Source organism: Oncorhynchus gorbuscha, linkage group LG04 (genome assembly GCF_021184085.1).
Source record: "Oncorhynchus gorbuscha isolate QuinsamMale2020 ecotype Even-year linkage group LG04, OgorEven_v1.0, whole genome shotgun sequence".
Lineage (NCBI taxonomy): Eukaryota > Metazoa > Chordata > Actinopteri > Salmoniformes > Salmonidae > Oncorhynchus > Oncorhynchus gorbuscha.
The window spans coordinates 32,793,831-32,814,992 of record NC_060176.1 but is presented as its reverse complement, the minus strand read 5'-3'; the positions used below and the strand labels follow the sequence as shown (position 1 = coordinate 32,814,992).

General features: G+C 43.9%; 1 protein-coding gene across 2 annotated transcripts; it reads right to left on the bottom strand.

The window, feature by feature from the left end:
* Positions 1-3,745: 3,745 nt before the first annotated feature.
* On the bottom strand, positions 3,746-19,843 carry LOC124033190 (ankyrin repeat domain-containing protein 34B-like). Of its 2 annotated transcripts, XM_046345152.1 has the most exons (9): positions 19,219-19,843; positions 18,506-18,647; positions 12,760-12,857; positions 7,214-7,509; positions 6,649-6,886; positions 5,935-6,368; positions 5,466-5,637; positions 4,605-5,396; positions 3,746-4,338 (listed from the first exon to the last, which is right to left on the bottom strand). In XM_046345152.1, the coding sequence occupies exons 4-8, from the start codon at positions 7,414-7,416 to the stop codon at positions 4,632-4,634; spliced, it is 1,812 nt and encodes a 603-aa protein (XP_046201108.1). In that variant the 5' UTR covers positions 7,417-7,509; positions 12,760-12,857; positions 18,506-18,647; positions 19,219-19,843; the 3' UTR covers positions 3,746-4,338; positions 4,605-4,631. The 2 variants fall into 2 exon arrangements, with proteins under 2 accessions (XP_046201108.1, XP_046201107.1); XM_046345151.1 differs by having other exon boundaries at positions 3,746-5,396.
* Positions 19,844-21,162: the final 1,319 nt, after the last annotated feature.

The window sequence follows — 21,162 nt, the reverse complement described above, 5'->3', positions numbered from 1 at the left end:
AGCTCTCCCAATTCTACACCAGTGATTACTGTATGTCTCTCTCAAATGTCAATATTCCAAGTATACTGTTGTTCAGGTTAGTTATCATTGTTTTAGTTTACAATGGATCTCCTAGTTCCACTGTTCACCTCCCACACATGCAGTGTCCTCACCCACTACAACCAGCATGTCCAGAGATGCAACCTCTCTCTTCATCACCCAGTGCCTGGGCTTACCTCCGCTGTACCCGCACCCCACCATACCCCTGTCTGCGCATTATACCATGAATATATTCTACCATGCCCAGGAAAGCTAAGGCCAGCTTCTTCAGGCAGATGTTTGCATCCTGTAGCTCCAACTCCAAAAGGTTCTGGGACACTGAAGTCCATGGAGAACAAGCGCACCTCCTCCCAGCTGCCCACTGCACTGAGGCTAGGTAACACGGTCACCACCGATAAATCCATGATTATCGAAAACTTCAACAAGCATTTCTCAACGGCTGGCTATGCCTTCCGCCTGGCTACTCCAACCTCGGCCAACAGCTCCGCCCCCCCCCGCAGCTACTCGCCCAAGCCTCTGGACCCTCTATTTCTGAAACTATCCGCCGCCATTGTCGCAACCCCTATTACCAGCCTGTTCAACCTCTCTTTCATATAGTCTGAGATCCCCAAGGATTGGAAAGCTGCCGCAGTCATCCCCCTCTTCAAAGAGGGAGACACCCTGGGCCCAAACTGTTACAGACCTATATCCATCCTGCCCTGCCTATCTAAGGTCTTCGAAAGCCAAGTCAACAAACAGGTCACTGACCATCTCGAATCCCACCGTACCTTCTCCGCTGTGCAATCTGGTTTCCGAGCCGGTCACGGGTGCACCTCAGCCACGCTCAAGGTACTAAATGATATCATAACCGCCATTGATAAAAGACAGTACTGTGCAGCCATCTTCATCGACCTTGCCAAGGCTTTCGACTCGGTCAATCACCATATTCTTATCGGCAGACCCAGTAGCCTCGGTTTTTCGGATGACTGCCTTGCCTGGTTCACCAATTACTTTGCAGACAGAGTTCAGTGTGTCAAATCGGAGGGCATGCTGTCCGGTCCTCTGGAAGTCTCTATGGGGGTGCCACAGGGTTCAAGCCTCTGGCCGAGTCTTTTTTTCTGTATATATCAATGATGTTGCTCTTGCTGCGGGCGATTCCCTGATCCACCTCTACGCAGACGACACCATTCTATATACTTCCGGCCCGTCCTTGGACACTGTGCTATCTAACCTCCAAACGAGCTTCAATGCCATACAACACTCATTCCTTGGCCTCCAACTGCTCTTAAATGCTAGTAAAACCAAATGCATGCTTTTCAACCGTTCGCTGCCTGCATCCGCACGCCTGACCAGCATCACCACCCTGGATGGTTCCAACCTTGAATATGTGGACATCTACAAGTACCCAGGTGTCTGGCTAGACTGTAAACTCTCCTTCCAGACTCATATCAAACATCTCCAATCGAAAATCAAATCAAGAGTCGGCTTTCTATTCCGCAACAAAGCCTCCTTCACTCACGCCGCCAAACTTACCCTAGTAAAACTGACTATCCTACCGATCCTCGACTTCAGCAATGTCATCTACAAAATTGCTTCCAACACTCTACTCAGCAAACTGGATGCAGTTTATCACAGTGCCATCGGTTTTGTCACTAAAGCACCTGATACCACCCACCACTGCGACTTGTACGCTCCAGTCGGCTGGCCCTCGCTACATATTCGTCGCCAGACCCACTGGCTCCAGGTCATCTACAAGTCCATGCTAGGTAAAGCTCCGCCTTATCTCAGTTCACTGGTCACGATGGCAACACCCATCCATAGCACGCGCTCCAGCAGGTGTATCTCACTGATCATCCCTAAAGCCAACACCTCATTTGGCTGCCTTTCGTTCCAGTTCTCTGCTGCCTGTGACTGGAACGAATTGCAAAAATCGCTGAAGTTGGAGACTTTTATCTCCCTCACCAACTTCAAACATCTGCTAACTGAGCAGCTAACCGATCGCTGCAGCTGTACATAGTCTATCGGCAAATAGCCCACCCATTTTTACCTACCTCATCCCCATACTGTTTTTATTTATTTACTTTTCTGCTCTTTTGCACACCAATATCTCTACCTGTACATGACCATCTGATCATTTATCACTCCAGTGTTAATCTGCAAAATTGTAATTATTCGCCTACCTCATGCCTTTTTCACACACTGTATATAGACTCCCCCTTTTTTTTCTTCCTATTGTGTTATTGACTTGTTAATTGTTTACTCCATGTGTAACTCTGTTGTCTGCTCACACTGCTATGCTTTCTCTTGGCCAGGTCGCAGTTGCAAATGAGAACTTGTTCTCAACTAGCCTACCTGGTTAAATAAAGTTGAAATAAAATTTAAAAAATTGCTGAGTAGAGTGTTGGAGGCTATTTTGTAAATGACATCGCCAAAGTCAATGATTGATAGGATAGTCCGTTTTACAAGGGTATGTTTAGCAGCATGAGTGAAGGAGGGTTTGTTGTGAAATAGGAAGCCGATTCTGGATTTAATTTTGGATTGGAGATGCTTAATGTGAGTCTGGAAGGAGAGTTTAGAGTCTAACCAGACACCTAGGTATTTGTAGTTGTCCAAATATTCTACGTCAGAACCGTCCATAGTAGTGTTGCTAGTCGGGTGCGGGCAGCAATCGGTTGAAGAACATGCATTTAGTTTTACTAGCATTTTAAGAGCAGTTGAAGGCCATGGAAGGAGTGTTGTATGTCATTGAAGCTCATCTGGAGATTTGTTAGAAATGAACACAGCCAACCTCTGCTGCAGTAGTCCAGATGGGATATGATGAATTGGATTAGTACCTCCACCACTTCCTGTGTGATGAAAGGTCGTACTCTATGGATGTTGCCTATGCAACACTCGGTTGGCTGGGCTCCCCACTTGTGCTTTCAAATCCCTTCCAACTTATCCACAACGGCAGGGTGTTGTCCAGGGTCATGCCAAGGTTCTTAGCACTCTGGGAGGTGGAAAACAAGGAGGCCTTCCCCGGGAGAAAGAGCACTCCATCTTGTCGAGGTTGAGCTGGTGGGCTGACATCCAAGCTGAGATATTGTTCAGGTTTCAAACAATGAAGGGACAGGAAAATAAGGCGATGCTAGAGTAAGAGGCCTATCCGTATTCTGGTATATGGAAAGGCTTTCCCACAAACCTTCTCAGTTAACTATGTTGTGTAGCTATAACCTGGCAGAATGATGTCATGATTATTTGCATCAATCCAATGGCCATTTGTTTTGCAAACTCAATCTCATGTGCTACAGACCAAGCAACAGTGCTATAGGTGCCTGCACACTTGAATTAAGGTTAACTATGACCCTTACCAGTGGTCTCCTGATGTGTTTTAAGCATTGTTATGTACTTACAACATCAAATTTGGTTGTTTTTCTATTAAGAATGTGTGACTTTGAAAGCAAAAAAAAAAGAACAAAATCATGTGAATTCTGTTTCATTAGTAGACCTACTTGCACAGTACAGCTTGGGTTGGACTGACTGAAAGACCAATATGGGATTGATCATTTTTAAGGGTTCAGGATGTATTCTACTGTTTCTCAGATTATTTTTTACACAGGGCACCTTTTCCTTTGCCGGTCGGGCTGTTTGGGACATTTTGGGCATAATTAGAGTATACCCACTTTTCCAGGCACCACTACACCACTGATGGAGCCCAGTGACTTGGTATATAGAGAAAAGAGGAGAGGGCAGTAAAGCAGTTTATTAGCAGAACAAGTGAAAGGCAATACAACAACTACCTCGTCAAATGGTGTACAAAACAGCCGTGTTGAATAAAACACTCAGCAAATATAATGCTCTGACATTCTTACTTGAACTTACTTGAACACTTTGTGTTCAAGAATCCTGATGGTCTTACTTACATTTTTTTGGTGTTTGTTTTTCTCACTGACACGTATGAATGTTTTCCTTAGTGACTTAGATCTTCCACAGTCAGAGGAGTTAGCCTGTCCCGGATGTATTTGTGCTGTGTTGCCAATCCATTGCTTTCAGTCGGTCATTGATTTAGTCAGAGAATGACTCAGTCCCCCTTCCCTTTGAAGAGTAAATTATTTTGTCCTTATAGGATTCAAGGCCTGGGATTCCTTCATTCCATGTGTTAAAAGCATCTCTGTCTGTTGTTAGATGTCCTGAGGAGGAGTACCATGAGATTTCTGCACTCAGATTTCAAACGGATATAAATGTATCAATTGATCAAAGAAGAGCTGTTGTGTTACCGATGGTTCTGATGCGCCGATCGTAATTCCTCTATTCCTTCCTGGGCTTGATGGAATTGCAAGTCTGGTTGTCAAAGGAAGTATAATTAAGCACATTGAAAAAGCTGGGATGAGCAATAATAAACTTCTGGTAAGAAGGCACAAGTTCTTTGTTAACAATGTTATGGTCACACAGCAGCAACAGAGCTTGATATAGGAAGCGGAGCACACAGTAGTCAGACACACAAAGAAAATGCAGCGTTCTAGTCTGGTCCCAAAACTGTTTGGGCAGTTTTGCCAAGGCGTGACAATGACTATAGACCTGGGGTTAGCAAGACGGCACGAACAAACCTGGGGACCGGGCTAGCATCGTTCGTCTTAGTGGATGAAGAGCTCCTCGAAGTTGACAAGCTGTTTAATCTGCTCAGTCTGCATGGAGTGTCTTCTCAGCAATGTCTTAAACTTCAGATCCCTGTGGAAGGAAGGTGCACAGGGGACGAGAGGCTTTGACCCCGGCCCTGCTACAACACCCCCATTCAGATTCAGTGCTTTGGTGCTCCCACTCAGGCTGGGGCAGGTTGAGGTGGGGCTGACCCCGATGTCGGGTATGGGTGCGTGGGGGTTAAGAGGAGGCAGGTATCCCGGCCGGGTGTGGGAGATATGATCCAGGAGCAGGGCCCCCGAGCCTCTTCTCTCCAGGTTTGCGGGTCCCCTTCTCTGGGCAGTGCTCTCCAGGGACTCCCTGGAGCCTGACAGGGTGGATGACCGGCTGGTGACCAGCTTACGCTTCTCAGTTCCCCCTACACCACCCCCTATGCCTCTGTGGGATTCATTACACTCTGGGTGGCTGCTGTGGCCGAACTGGGGCAACTGGGAGTCAGAGCTATAGTGGTCCATACCGATGTTGCGGCGGCGAACTACATTCTTTAGGCTGGACACGGCCAGGTTAGGGAGGCAGCAGTCTAGGGAGGATTTGTCCACTGAGAGGACTGGTTCATGAACGCCACAGGGACAGTTGGGGCAGCCTCCTCCGTCCCCCCGGTGCAAGAGGTTGGGGTGGGAAAAAGCTGCAGCGCTGTCATAAGACATCTTCCTACTCAGGCCTCTCCTTTGTCCTCCGCCACCTCCCTCACTTCCAGCCACCTGAGATACAAAAATATACGTAAAAATGTATTATGATATAGACACATGATAAGTTATTATTATTATTACCTGCTCCAAGGCCCTTAGCAGCCCAGTGGAGTCTTTGGCGTCGATGCTCTGGTGACGGGCGAGGGTTGGATGTACCCCGGGCCCAGCCCTTCCGGACCCAGAGACGGCCAAGCTGTTGACCCAGAAGGAGAGCTCCTCCTCTGGGGTGATGTCCAGCAGCTCCTCGGTCAGGCTGAAACAATCCACACATATACAAAAAAATACACATTTGGCTGTAGCAATTGGCAGTTACTAGTGCAGTGCCATGTTAGCAGTTTAGGGGTTAAGTGCCTTCAAGGGCGCATTTATCAGGGGTTCAAATCCCATGTCTGTCAGGAAAAAAATAAGGTTCAGAGTGGGCGGCAACCAGAGGGTAGCTGGCATCAGTGTCCTCACTGATGCCAGCAACCATCTGGTTTCCGCCTACTCTGAACCTTTTTTTCCCCTGACAGACATGGGATTTGAACCCCTGCTTCTCTTGGCTACCTACCTAGAGGCCTTGCTCTGCTGCAGCAGCAGGGATGGAGGGATCTTCAGCCAAGGCTCTGAGTGGAGCCGCTGGACATGGAGCAGCTTCACCACCCCAGGACTGGGGCCTCGTAACAGGTTAGGGTCCCTGGTTGGGGAGCCTGGCTGAGAAGAATCAGAACCAGTAGAACTAGAGATGGTGGTTCCCCTTCCACCACCCTGGTGGTGCTGGTGCTCTCTGAGGCCCAAGAGGGGGCTCCCTGGGTGGGGGGAGGTGATGGCGGGGGAACCCTGTGGAGGGGTGCGGAGCTGTATGTCTGAGGGGGACATGCAGCAGGTGGCCGAGCCAGGGGTGCAGTGCATGCGCTCTTCCAGGTCGGGCGGTGGAGGCACGTTCAAATACTGCTTGGTCATCTGGCATCCCGAAGGTAGCTTGTCCGTGGTGATGATGATGACCTATAATGTAATATAAATAATATAAAACCTAATCAAATTTAATACATGCCATTTAGCAGACGCTTTAATCCGAAGGTGACTTATAGTAGAGCATGCAAACATTTGGTCCCAGAGTAGGGTTGCAAAAATTTCTCAAAGTTCCCAGGTTTTCCAGAAATCCTGGTTGGAATACTCCAGCAATCATAAGTTCATAAGCACACAATCTGGAATCCTCCAACCAGAAGTTCTGGAAAACTTTTTTGCAAACCTACCCAAGTGGGAATCAAACCCACATCCCCACCTCCTTGCCCTTGGCCTTGCAGGCATCCAGTAGAACTCTCAGGGCCTCCTTGTCCCCAGCATTGACAGCATAGACCAAAGTTGAGGAGCCAGAGTGGTCGTTCAGACTGGGGTCGGCTCCACTCCCCAGCAGCAGAGAGAGGACATCCACTCCGGCCTGCTCCAGACACGCATGCATCAGAGCAGTCTTACCGGCCTTATCCTGGATGTTTGGGTCAGCACCACTCTCCAGCAAGTACCTGTGGAAGGACATGGATGTCATGTTGATCAATACTCTGTGGATCAGTGAACTCCTGAAGAGGAGGTCAAGTGTATTTTTACTTGGCAACTCTATGATAGGGCAGGGGTGGGCAATATTATTCATGAAGAGCAGGTGTTGGTGCAGGATTTTGTCTTCAATGTATTATTTAAGCCAGGTGTGTAATTGTTTCGGCTGGGGTGAAAGTCTGCACACACACTGGCCCATTGGGGATACAATTGGGCCACCCCTGCTCTGTGGTGTTTACCTCCTACTCCTAACACTAACCCAACCCATACGAGGTGTCATGGACCAGTGACTTACTTACCGAACCATCTTGTGTTTGGGCACGCTCTGTGCGTCCGTGTGGCGTGTCCGGCACGACACCATGAGGGGCGTCTCACCGCGCTCGTTGCTCTCGTTGATGTAAGCCCCTCCCTCCAGCAGCAGGCGTGTCAGACGCAGTCGACTCAGGAACACTGCCTTGAGTAGAGAGTTCCCATCCGTACGCACCTCCGTCACGTCCTCCATGCCAGGATCAAAGGTATAGTGGCTCTCTAATGCAGGTACTGGTACTGTGTCTTATAGAGTCATCGTTAGTGTAGAGGCAAGTCTGTCAATGCCCTGTGGAATGTCAGATGGACAGAAAATGTGTCTTAGTGTTACTACAGCATTACAGCAGAATAAAAGGTGAAAGGTCATACTAATGCAGGTGGTGTTACTGTGGTTTATAGGGTCATCTGTGAGATTCTAGATCCAACTTTGTCATGGCCCTGTGGGAACATATATAGACAGATGTGTTCATAGAAATATAATTACTAGAGTAGATTATATAAGGATTCCCCATTCAAGTCAGTATGCTGTGTTGGGTAGACCGGTGGCCATATTGAGTGTACCTATAACTGAAGGGGTCTGAGTTTTTGTTTTCCGCTGCTTGAATATTTTGATGTGATCGCTTTAAAAAAAAAATTCTAAAGGTTTGAGGATAGATTATGGTAATATTATGAAGTCAGATTATGGAACCATCTTGGACCACACAGTATTTCCTGCTCCTAACACCTAGGATATATTCACTTTATTCTCAGAGAAAGTGAGGACTAAGGAGGACCAGAGAGACAGGCTATATCCCAAATGCTACCCTGTATAGGGAGCTGTGACACCCTGATCTGTTTCAGCTATCAGTCCCCTATTATTTTTACCCATTATCCCCTGTGTATTTATACCTGCATTTTTGTCTGTTGCCAGTTCGTCTTGTTTTGTCAACTCTTACCAGCATGTTTCCCATTTCTCCAGTTCCCTAGTCGTTTTCTAGTCTTCCCTGTTCCAACTTCTCTGCCTGACCTGACCTGCCACTCTGTCCCTGGTTGACTGCCTTGGATTACAAACCTCTGCCATAAGGTGAATGCACCAATTTGTAAGTCGCTCTGGATAAGAGCGTCTGCTAAATGACTTAAATGTAAATGTAAATGCCCTCAACCTGCCCTTTGCCTGCCCCTTTGTTTATAATACATTTTCTGAGTACAGAACTATCCGCCTCCTGTGTCTGCATCTGAGTCATATCCTGAGTCGTGATAGGAATAGGGTGTCATTTGGGACAAAACCATGCTTAATTTCAAGGTGTGATGATATTTGAATAGTTCTTAAAATCAGAGGTTATGTAATAAAACACCCACTTAGTAATCAAGTGATGCATTTACTTCTGTGGTTCTGTACTAATCCTTGTCCTTGTTGAGGAGCTCTGTTTATGTGTTTTGTGCCTAACCTTGTCCTTGGTACGTGGACGTCAAGCATACACTCAATATACGGACGCAGTATGTTACACAACTCTCTCACTCACTCACACACACCTCTCTCGCCCAAGACAGCTTCAGTACATACAAAGGGACATCTTTCTTCAAGACATGTACTGTAAAGGAAGAAAACTTAGTCCTCTCTGACCCTCCGCTTCTAGAGTGACTGTATGACGTTATGCAGCACTAAATTCCATTGCCTGCTTGGCCTTGTGTTTTTGTTGCTGCCATCCATTGGACTTTTATAGAGAGAGAGAAAGACAGAGAAAAATATTGTTTGTGTGCGTATTCATCATCGCTGTGTGCGTTTGGTCATTTCAAAAGGTAAGATATGCGTAGGAAGGTGGATAACATGAGGCATTCTGAAAGCTATGCCGCTTTCAAATAATCAGAGTCCAATCCATTCAGCTGCCTTTTGTATTGGAGGGGTAAGGGTCTGCTTCAATAGTCTGCTGCAGTAACCAGTATCACTGTACTTGGATAGTTCCAAGTAGATGGTTTGTAGATAATGAGTAGTTGTTCAAAAATGTCAACAGCAGTTTAACTAACCATCCACTAGCCCTAAACTTAACACTTATCCTAACCGTAACATTAACCCTGATTCTAAAGCGAATCCTGACCACATACTTTAACAACAGACAGTTTGATCTGTAGACCAGCATTTCAGACTATCCAAATAAAGTGTAACCCAGTATCAGACTGAGAGGCAGAGCCACAGTACTATTGTAAACATTTGCAGCACCCCTACTTCCCACGGCTATGGAGAGAGTACAGTGAATTAAGTGTGAATTAAGTTTGTGATAGAAAAATGTCAGCTCTAAGGACCAAGGACTTGTGTTTAATGACCAAAAGGATTGTCCTTTTATTTCATGCAATGTCAGGTGATTTATAGTCAACCCCAAAAATGTGTGGTATTAAATTGTTCCCCTCAAGCCGCTGACCAGATTGATTATATGATAACCTCTCTAAAGTCTATGCAATAGACTTTAGCAATGTTTGCAATGTTCGCAATGTTTGCAGGCTGATGTTAATCTATGGATAAAGCAATGTTAAAACAAAATGTAATGTCAATGACTATCAAACAACAAAATAAAAAGGCCTATAGGGAGGAGGTCAGAGACCTGACAGTGTGGTGCCAGGACAACGACCTCTCCCTAAACGTGATCAAGACAAAGGAGATGAACGTGGACTACAGGAAAAGGAGGGCTGAGCATGCCCCCATTCACATCGACGGGGCTGTAGTGAAGCAGGTCGAGAGCTTCAAGTTCCTTGGTGTCTACATCACCAACAAACTATCATGGTCCAAACACATCAAGACAGTCGTGAAGATGACACTACAACGCCTATTCCCCCTCAGGAGACTGAAAAGATTTGGCTTGGGTCCTCAGATCCTCAAAAAGTTCTACAGCTGCACCATCGAGAGCATCTTGACTGGTTGCATCACCGCCTGGAATGGCAACTGCTCGGCATCCAACTGCAAGGCCAAGCTTTCTGCCATCCAGGACCTATATACCAGGCGGTGTCAGAGGAAGGCCCTAAAGATTGTTCAAGATTCCAGACACCCTAGTGATAGACTGTTCTCTTTGCTACCGCACGGAAGGCGGTACAGGAGCGCCAAGTCTTTTTCCAAAAGGCTCCTTAACAGCTTCTACCCATAAGCCATAAGAATTGCTACCTGGACTATTTGCATTGACCCCCCCACCTGCTTTTTTTTACGCTGTTGCTACTCGCTGTTTATTATCTACAGATAGTCACTTTACTACTTGATGTATTCGGTGCTTGTGACAAGTAAAATCAGAAAAGTTTAGGTTGACTTTGGAGTGCACAGAGAGAGAGAGAGCGTGGCACAAAATATTGCATGTGAGATTACAGATCCTTTTAAAATTCTAGGAGATTCGTTCTTGGATTACTTTTCAATTCAGAAAGGATTTTTGCCCAAAATACACTATGACACCTTTATAATAATATAATAATAATATAATATATGCCATTTAGCGGACGCTTTTATCCAAAGCGACTTACAGTCATGTGTGCATACATCCTTTGTTTCCTCAATGACATTCAATTCAGCATAAAAAAGGTGCAAGTTTAAGTTTGTTCCATCTGAGCAAGTCTGACCACAAGTCAGAGACCACTGATACACTAAATGCATGTAATGGATGCTTTTAGTCTTCTTCTAATGCCTCTTAAGGGGAAAGTAATCAGAAAGTAACAAAGCAATCCGACTCGTTACTGAGTTTGGGTAATCCAAAATGTACTGATTCCCATTTTGAACAGGTAATTAGTAACTAACAGATTACATTTAGAAAGTAACCTACCCAACCCTTACACACTCAGGTTGTACAACGACGCACAACACAACATTTGATGCAATGATATTTTGTTATGATTGCAACATAACAACTTTAAGACAACCATTGTGCAGTTTCTTCTCAACACTTGTGTAATTATTGTTGTGAAAAAATACTCTGTATCACAATTGTTGTGCCAAATACATTCTACATCAGTACAACATGAGTGTGTACAGGGCCAGAGAGTGTGGCTGCATGTGTTTGCAGACAGGAGGAGGTGTGTGCTCTCCATAGTCAGGGCCTGTCCCAAATGCATTCATTTAAATGAAATTGTAGAATGTTTTCCATGCTGGTTCGTTTGATACCTGGATACCTTAAGATTCAGTCTTGGAGATGGAAAGTGTGTGGCTGAGTGAGTGAGTGAGTGAGTGAGTGAGTGAGTGAGTGAGTGAGTGAGTGAGTGAGTGAGTGAGTGAGTGGTCAGGTCACACCCATCACAACTAGCATAAAGTTTAATTTATGTGATATGCAATTTTCAGAGTGTAGGGCAGGCTGACCTCATCTTATTCAGCATGTACACACACAGTGTACAAGCACACACACACAAAAAAACAGAACTACACATGGACAACAGAACACAATGTAGCTAGCTTACAGTCATTTGAGATTGTTTATCAAAAGAAGGTCTTTGAGGAAGCTTAGCTGGCTCAGTGGGATAAAACAAACACCTCACACCTGCTTTGCTATTTACACACACACACACCCACACCCCAATACAGTAGGGTAACAGTCAAATAAATAACCAGGTGTCTGGTTCTTACTGTATGTATAGAAATAATAGAAATATTGAAATTTGATGGTGATGGTAGAAAAGCACTCTCTGAATGAGACTCAACTGAACACTAGGGAAGGTACATTTCATCCCTAGATGCTGCACGGCTGAGATTATCCTGTACAATAATCTGAGTAATGTTATTTATGTGTTGTTTTTACAATAAGGTACAAGTTAGGGGTACTGTGTATGTTTCTTAGTTGAGCATTTAAATATGGAATACATTGGTTCTTTAATATGCCTCATAAACAGACATCTACTAGACCATGTGAAGTTAATTGTTTTTCTACTCTACAGTTCAATCTCCCCTCCAAAAGACTGATAGCAACTTCAAGGGGGGATTTGTGTGTTTATTTGCTAAGCTGGGTGTTTATGTGTTTGCACTGAATTAATTTTTTTATTATATAGAAAGGTGGTTATTGTAAACAATATTTCCCATAATGACCAGAAACCTTATTAGAAAGCAATCATAGAACGTGGTTGGGAGATGTTGAAGAGTCTACTACTCTCCACTATACTTTCCTATGATTACATTTGATTTGTGCATTAGTAATTTTGATTAAAGTAATACTTAAGAGGGATGCCCATATATCTCTCACAGATTTTCCAGGAAATGCTTCACACAATTCAGCGTAGTGAACTATCAGCTCGCAAACAACAGACATTGGCAGAATTTATAAGCGACAAATTATACAATGATGCTGTATGAGTGAGTTTTAAAAAGCTTTATGACATAGAGAAAATGTAATTCTTATGTAAACAACAATCTATTTTCACTATCACACATAAGACTTACATGCTCATTACTAGTTTTAATTAAATGTGTGAAACGTATTTTTTCTGTCACAGAACTCACCCTCATAACACTTTTCAGTTATTCACTCGTCTACATTTTTTTGTTTGATCTTTAAACACATGTATTCACAGCATATACATAAGTTATTTCAACTGAATGACTTACCTTGAGTTATGTGGTCATGAACTCCTCAAATCACCTGTGATTCTCTTCTGTTTTTTATATCCTGGTCAAACAGTTGATAATTCACCAAAAGATGCCCACTGAGGAATGAAAGAGGGAAGGAGGGAGGAAAGGATAGCGATATAATGTTACGACCAATAAGAGCGATACCTAGTCAATTGTACAACTGAAATGCCTTCTGCATTTAACCCAACCACTCTGAATCAGAGCAGGGGGCTGACATAATTGACATCCACATCTTCAGTGCACAGGGAACAGTGGGTTAACCACCTTGCTCAGGGGCAGATGTTTACCTTGTCAGCTCGGTGATTTGATCCAGCAACCTTTTGGTTACTGGCCCAATGCTCTAACCACTAGGCTATCTGCTGAAATGTTGTGGCCTGTGATTGAAAGGCCCTTTGAGTAAGAGAAAGAGAGAACAGGACAACTATAGCAGAGAGAGAGAGAACATAAAACCAGATGTGACAGTTGTAATGGCTAGCTAGAGAGAGAAAGATTTACATTTTAAAGTAAGAGAGACAGGGAGGGAAGGAGAAGAGAGAGTGTGACACAGGGATGTAGAGCAAAGAGTGTGGTGACTGGAGAAGAGGAGAATGTTGGTAGAGAGCCAGAGACGAGTTAATAGGGCATGACGGTCTCTGCAAATTAAATAACACAGGAGACAGACAGCCAATGAGAACTCATTCTATTATTCCCATTCTGACGGTGCAGACCATGTGTCTGAGGTAGATGTTATGCGCAGGTAGAAAGGCACATACCCATTTTCTGTCTTTGTTATATTAAACAATAGTGTTTGAGATTGTGTGCGTGGGTGCACACGTGTGTGGCAGTATGTCATATCCCTTGTTTGAGTATCCCAGGTATTGAACTGTCTGTTTAAGTCTTCATAGTTCTGTGTGATGACTCGGCAGACAGACAGCGTCAGATCCTGACACTCAAGGCTAAGGTAATGAAGCCAGCCTTTTGAACAACTCTAAAACAGCAAACACTGTTTAAGCGTCAGCACAGCATTCAGCCTGCGTAGACAGGAAGACAACAATAGGACCCTTTCTAGCTAGCTCTATGTCAATATATATACACACATATATGTGTATATATATATACACACATATATGTGTATATATACATATATGTGTATGTATATATATGTATATATATACACATATGTGTATATATATATACATATATGTGTATATATATATATATATACACATATATGTGTGTATATATATATACACATATATATATATACACATATATGTATATATATATACACATATATGTATATATATACACATATATGTATATATATATACACATATATGTATATATATATGTATATATATACACATATATGTATATATGTATATATATACACATATATGTATATATATATGTGTGTGTATATATATATGTATATATATACACATACACATATATGTATATATGTGTATATATATATACACATATATATATATGTATATATATACACACATATATACATATGTGTGTATATATGTATGTATATATATATAGGCAAAAAATATACATATATTTTTTTCTAGCATATATTTAATATATATTTTTAAAATATGTTTTAACCTGAACTCCAACATACTCTCCTGCAACCCGCCTCACCCAATGTGGTATGGATCTGCTATTTTCTTTACTTTAGAACCGGAACCCGAACAGAAGCTAACTAGCTAGTAGTCAGCTGGCCACTGCTAGCGGTCATCCGCTAACCTTTATCTCAGACAACTCCTTCCAGTCTGCACTGCACGAATCAACCCAGAGCATACCGGACTCTGCACCAACCCAGAGCATACCGGACTCTGCACAGCGCGATTCAACCCAGAGCATACCAGCACGATTCAACTCAGTGCTCTGAACCTTTTCACCTGGATCATCGCAGCTAGCTAGCTGCTATCCGAGTGGCTACGTCTCTGTCCCGAAACAAGCACCAATTAGCCTGGTGCTAGCCTATGCTATCGGCCACTCCTTGGGCTACAATAACCATTTTGCCAATTGGCCTGTACCCCTTTTACTGCCAATACGGAGCCCCACCGATCCATCACGACTAGTCTACCGACGTAGGGGGTTTTCAACAGGCTCCTCCGTCGCGACGTCCCCTGAATGCCCATCTGCTAGCCTGCTAGCCGCGGCCTGCTAGCTGTCTAGAGCATATCGGACTGTTAGCTGAAGAGGTTTATCAGCCAATATTCTTGGGCTACAGTACTTATTTTGGCAATTGGCCTGGACCCTTATACTACACTGAGCCCTGGCGATCCATCACGACTGGTCTGTCGACATAACCGCCCGAGGGGGCTACAACTGACTTGTCGGTCGCGACGTCCCCCTAAGGCCATTCTGCTAGCCTGCTAGCCCCGGCCCGCTAGCTGTCTGAATCGCCATGTCTCCAGCCCACCTAGCTACTCACTAGACTCCATGATAACGCAGCTATGCATGCCTCTCCCTAATGTGAATATGCCTTGTCCATTTCTGTTTTGGTTAGTGATTGTCTTATTTCACTGTAGAGCCTCCAGCCCTGCTCAATATGCCACAGCTAACCCTTTTGTTCCACCTCCCACACATGGTTTAAATGGTGTCTCTAGAGACAATACCGCTCTCATCGTCGCTCAATGCCTAGGAATCTATTCTTCCGTGCCCAGAAACATGCTCCTTTAACTCTGTTCCGAACACATTAGACGGCCAGTTCTTAGCCTTTAGCCGTACCCTTATTCTACTCCTCCTCTGTTCCTTTTGTTTTTTATTTTTTTTAGTTTACCTTCATTTAACTAGGCAAGTCAGTTAAGAACTATAACATTTTCCGTCATGATAGAACTGCCAAAGGGGGAGGAGTTGCAGTCTACTGCAGAGATAGCCTGCAAAGTAATGTCATACTTTCCAGGTCCATACCCAAACAGTTCGAACTACTAATTTTAAAAATTACTCTCCAGAAATAAGTCTCTCACTGTTACCGCCTGCTACCGACCCCCCCCCCCCAGCTCCCAGCTGTGCCCTGGACACCATTTGTGAATTGATTGCCCCCCCATCTAGCTTCAGAGTTTGTTCTGTTAGGTGACCTAAACTGGGATATGCTTAACAACCCGGCAGTCCTACAATCTAAGCTAGATGCACACAATCTCACACAAATCATCAAAGAACCCACCAGTTATAACCCTAAATCTGTAAACAAGGGCACCCTCAGACGTTATCCTGACCAACTGGCCCTCCAAATACACCTCCGCTGTCTTCAACCAGGATCTCAGCGATCACGGCCTCATTGCCTGTATCCGCTCCGGGGCCGCAGTCAAACGACCACACCTCATCACTGTCAAACGCTCCCTAAAACACTTCTGCGAGCAGGCCTTTCTAATCAACCTGGCCCGGTTATCCTGGAAGGATATTGACCTCATCCCGTCAGTTGAGAATGCCTGGTCATTCTTTAAAAGTAACTTCCTCACCATCTTAGATAAGCATGCTCCGTTCAAAAAATGCAGAACTAAGAACAGATATAGCCCATGGTTCATTCCAGACATGACTGCCCTCGACCAGCACAAAAACATCCTGTGGCGGACTGCAATAGTATAGAATAATCCCCGCGATATGCCACTGTTCATGGAAGTCAGGAACCAACACATGCAGTCAGTCAGGAAAGCAAAAGCCAGCTTTTTCAAGCACAAATTTGCATCCTGTAGCTCTAACTCCAAAAAGTTCTGGGACACTAAAGTCCATGGAGAACAAGAGCACCTGCTCCCAGCTGCCAACTGCACTGAGGATAGGTAACACGGTCACCACCGATAAATCCATGATAATCGAAAACTTCAACAAGCATTTCTCAACGGCTGGCCATGCCTTCCTCATGGCTACTCCAACCTCCGCTCCACCCCCTCCCCGCAGCTGCTCACCCAAGCCTCCCCAGCTTCTCTTTTATCCAAATACAGATAGCAGATGTTCTGAAAGAGCTGCAAAACCTGGACCTGTACAAATCAGCTGGGCTGACAATCTGGACCCTCTATTTCCGAAACTATCCGCTGCCATTGTCACAACTCCTATTACCAGCCTGTTCAACCTCTCTTTCATATCGTCTGAGATCCCCAAGTATTGAAAAACTGCCGCAGTCATCCCCCTCTTCAAAAGGGGGAGACACCCTGGACCCAAACTGTTAAAGACCTATATCCATCCTGCCCTGCCTTTCAAAGGTCTTCGAAAGCCAAGTCAACAAACAGATCACTGACCATCTCAAATCCCACCGTACCTTCTCTGTTGTGCAATCTGGTTTCCGAGCCGGTCACGGGTGCACCTCAGCCGCGCTCAAGGTACTAAACGATATCATAACCACCATTGATAAAAGACAGTACTGTGCAGCCATCTTCAACGACCTGGCCAAGGCTTTCGACTCTGTCAATCACCATATTCTTATCGGCAGACTCAGTGGCCTCGGATTTTCTAATGACAGCCTTGCATGGTTCACCAACTACTTTGCAGACAGAGTTCAGTGTGTCAAATCGGAGGGCATTGTTGTCCGGTCGTCTGGCAGTCTCTATGGGGGTGCCACAGGGTTCAATTCTTGGGCCTACTCTTTTCTCTGTATATATCAATGATGTAGCTCTTGCTGCGGTTGATTCCTTGATACACCTCTACGCAGACGACACCATTCTGTATAATTCTGGCCCTTCCTTGGACACTGCTATCTTACCTCCAAACGAGCTTCAATGCCATACAACACTCCTTCCATGGCCTCCAACTGCTCTTAAACGCTAGTAAAACCAAATGCATGCTTTTCAACTGTTCGCTGCCTGCACCCGCACGCCCAACTAGCATCACCACCCTGGATGGTTCCGACCTAGAATATGTGGACATCTATAAGTACCTAGGTATCTGGCTAGACTATAAACTCTCCTTCCAGACTCATATCAAACATCTCCAATCTAAAATCTAGAGTCGGCTTTCTATTCCACAACAAAGCCTCCTTTACTCACGCCGCCAAACTTACCCTAGTAAAACTGACTATCCTACCGATCCTCGACTTCAGCGATGTCATCTACAAAATAGCTTGTATCTCACTGATCTTCCCTAAAGCCAACACCTCATTTGGCCGCCTTTCCTTCCAGTTCTCTGCTGCCTGTGACTGGAACGAATTGCAAAAATCGCTGAAGTTGTAGACTTTTATCTACCTCACCAACTTTAAACACCTGCTATCTGAGCAGCTAACCGATCACTGCAGCTGTACATAGTCCATCGGTAAATAGCCCACCCAATTTACCTACCTCATCCCCATACTGTTTATATTTATTTACTTTTCTGCTCTTTTGCACACCAGTATCTCTACCTGCACATGACCATCTGATAATGTATCACTCTAGTGTTAATATGCAAAATTGTAATTATTCACCTACCTCCTCATGCCTTTTGCACACAATGTATATAGACTCTTTTTTCTACTGTGTTATTGACTTGTTTATTGTTTACTCCATGTGTAACTCTGTGTTGTTGTCTGTTCACACTGCTATGCTTTATCTTGGCCAGCTCGCAGTTGTAAATGAGAACTTGTTCTCAACTAGCCTACCTGGTTAAATAAAGGTGAAATAAAAACAATTAAATAAAAATCCTGGAGCGCAGTGTGGGCCTTGATAAGATCTTTGAGTTAGGCTGCAGATTCTGAACAAACTCTCTGAACGGTTCATGTTCTACAACAACGAATGGTTGGAGCCCTTGGACCACATACTTCACAGCTTTGTCGATTTTTGAAACACTTTCTTCAGCAATGTGCTCTGCTTGATGGTGGAGGGAGTCTTAAGGGCATGTTCTCTCTTCAGTACGTTTGCTGTCAGTTCTACATACTTCTTAAGATGGTGTACATGCTCTCTCTGAATTAAGAAAAGGAAAAGAGAAAGGCAGTTACTTAACTAGATAACTACCATCACCAAATACTTAAGGTATAGGACCCTAATTTTAAAGCTATACATTTTAGTTAAGTGTGAGTTTGTGACCATTTAATATTACAATGAGGGGAAAAAAACTGTTTATTGATCTAGCCAGTAGGATACGTCAATAACTTAAGTCTACAGTAATTAGCAAGGGAAGAACAACTTTATCAACTAACACAAGGAATAAAATGGCTAGCTAACTGGGTGTTAGCTAAAACTTAAGCTAGCTACTGTTAGCTTAGCTAAAACTTAAGCTAACAGTAGTTAGCTAGCTAGCTTGACCAGGTGTTTGGAGAAAAGGTATTTGGCTAGACTAATGTTAGCTGACTAAAATGTACCCAGATTCGAAAACTACCAGTTAGCTAGCTTGTTAACAAGCTACCTAGTTAGCTTGTGCCAGTTTAGTTAGATTGCATTAGTTGACAAACCTGAATCTGGACACATTTTAGCCAGTGAACTATTTAGGTATAGGATTCGCAAGCATCAGCTAGCAAGCTAACAGTAGACTTACCTAATTGTGTTTTAGGTTCGATGGCGAGGTCTTGAACGCTAGTATTTCCTGAACTTTTGGTAAACATAAGACATTTCATCCAGTAGGATGAATCCATCATTCCAAGAAAATAAAACATGATCGTCCTCATCAGGAGATGGTGGTAGAGCGATGCCGGACATGATTGTGTGATTTTGGACACGCTTGGGCAAAGTGCTGCTGAGTGGATTACAGTTTAGCAAGTGACAGGCTCCCGGTGGATAGGGTTTACACTCTAGGACCCTTGGATTTGCCCAAATTGATGAGGATTGGATCAACTCTGCATGCCGTCACCTGCTGCCTAGCAAAACAAGTTTCACCCATGAGTGTGCCGACTCGATGTTGCTTGCATCTTTTTTTCAACATGATTCATTTTTTTTCCAGTTTCAGATTGGTTTGATTTTGTAACGAGTAAACAAGGTCAAGGGAAACATATTGGAGTAAAAGTGGACTTAAAAAAATAAATATAGTGAGGTAAAAGTTGACAGAAATATAAATAGTAAAGTAAAGTGCAGATACTGTACATAAGTAGTTTTTTTGGGTAACGAAGTATTTTAGACCGTCCCCTCGCCCATACCCGGGCGCGAACCAGGGACCCTCTGCACACATCAACAACAGTCACCCACGAAGCATCGTTACCCATCGCTTGCTGAGCAAGGGGAACTACTACTCAGAGCAAGTGACGTCACTGATTGAAACGCCGTTTAGCGCGCACCGCTAACTAAGCTAGCCGTTTCACATCCGTTACATTTACACAACTGGAAGCATTATACATCCTCCCTCATGTACAGCCTTTGACTTTGAATGGTTATTAATCTCAGTTGCCCAGATATAACATTTTCTCACGAAAGTTTGTAATTTGTAATTTCCTGTTTTACTTCTGGGGGAGATGCCATTAACAATTGTGGTAAACGTTGTGCAAAGGAAGGAAGCGAACGGAAACTCTAGGCCCAACTCCTCCCTTCCACTAATTTCACCAATGTTTATCATGGCCAAAAAGGACATTTTTGTTTTCATGCAATTTTGACATTGTGGCTTTGGAATCTACTAAAAACCATTTGTTTATCCTCACACGGGTTTGGAAATTGCCTTCGCCAAATCCAGATTTGTCCAAATAATCAATGATGAAGATCCAAAACCAGGAACGACTGGTACTCATAATCACATAATTCTACGTGAGCCTTGACAGACTCGCATCGTTTCATTTGTCCACGATCGTCTACAGCGCCACCTAGTTGCCATTTTCTCTCATCTTTTGATTTATCGCTTAGCTTTTTTTAAACGTAGTAAAGACAGACACATTCTGAGTTTCAAGCCAATTGGATGTACTGTTCATGATGATTTTATGACAAATCCAAGATGGCGGACTTTATGGGTCCTTGAGGAAAATTGTTTATTTATGATCATAAAGAGTTATATACCAAGTTTTGTGGTTGTATCCAAACAGAACAGAGGGGCTGACCCTTAGACTTTGAATTCTTATTACAGCGTCACCTATGGGCCAATATAATGTTTTGGGGTTTCTGAGTAGCAGTGTTGCTATACTTCAATATTCATCTTAGTGCTAGAGGCGTCACTACAGACCCTGGTTTGACTCCAGGCTGTATCACAACCAGCTGTGATTGGGAGTCACAAAGGGTGGCGCACAACTGGCCCAGCATCGTCCGGGTTAGGGTTTGGCCGGGGTAGGTCGTCGTTGTAAATAAGAATTTGTTCTTAACTGTCTTGCCTAGTTAAATAAAGGTATAATAAAATACAAAATAAATACAAAATATTGCCAAAGTATGTATATTTTTTTACCACTCAAACATTTTAGATATTACGACAAGTGCGAAAGAATAATTGAAAACAATAGCTTCGCTCTCAGCACACCTAATATATACTGAAAGTATACATTTGGGATTAGAAAACCTGGACCAGTATTTG

Coding starts and splice junctions, on each gene's coding strand:
- LOC124033190 (XM_046345151.1), bottom strand. CDS start 7,416: ATGGAGGACGTGACGGAGGTGCGTACGGATGGGAACTCTCTACTCAAG. Junction 5,638..5,934: donor CAGCAGAGCAAGGCCTCTAG/GTAGGTAGCCAA, acceptor GGATTGTTTCAG/CCTGACCGAGGAGCTGCTGG. Junction 5,397..5,465: donor TGCTAAGGGCCTTGGAGCAG/GTAATAATAATA, acceptor TTTGTATCTCAG/GTGGCTGGAAGTGAGGGAGG.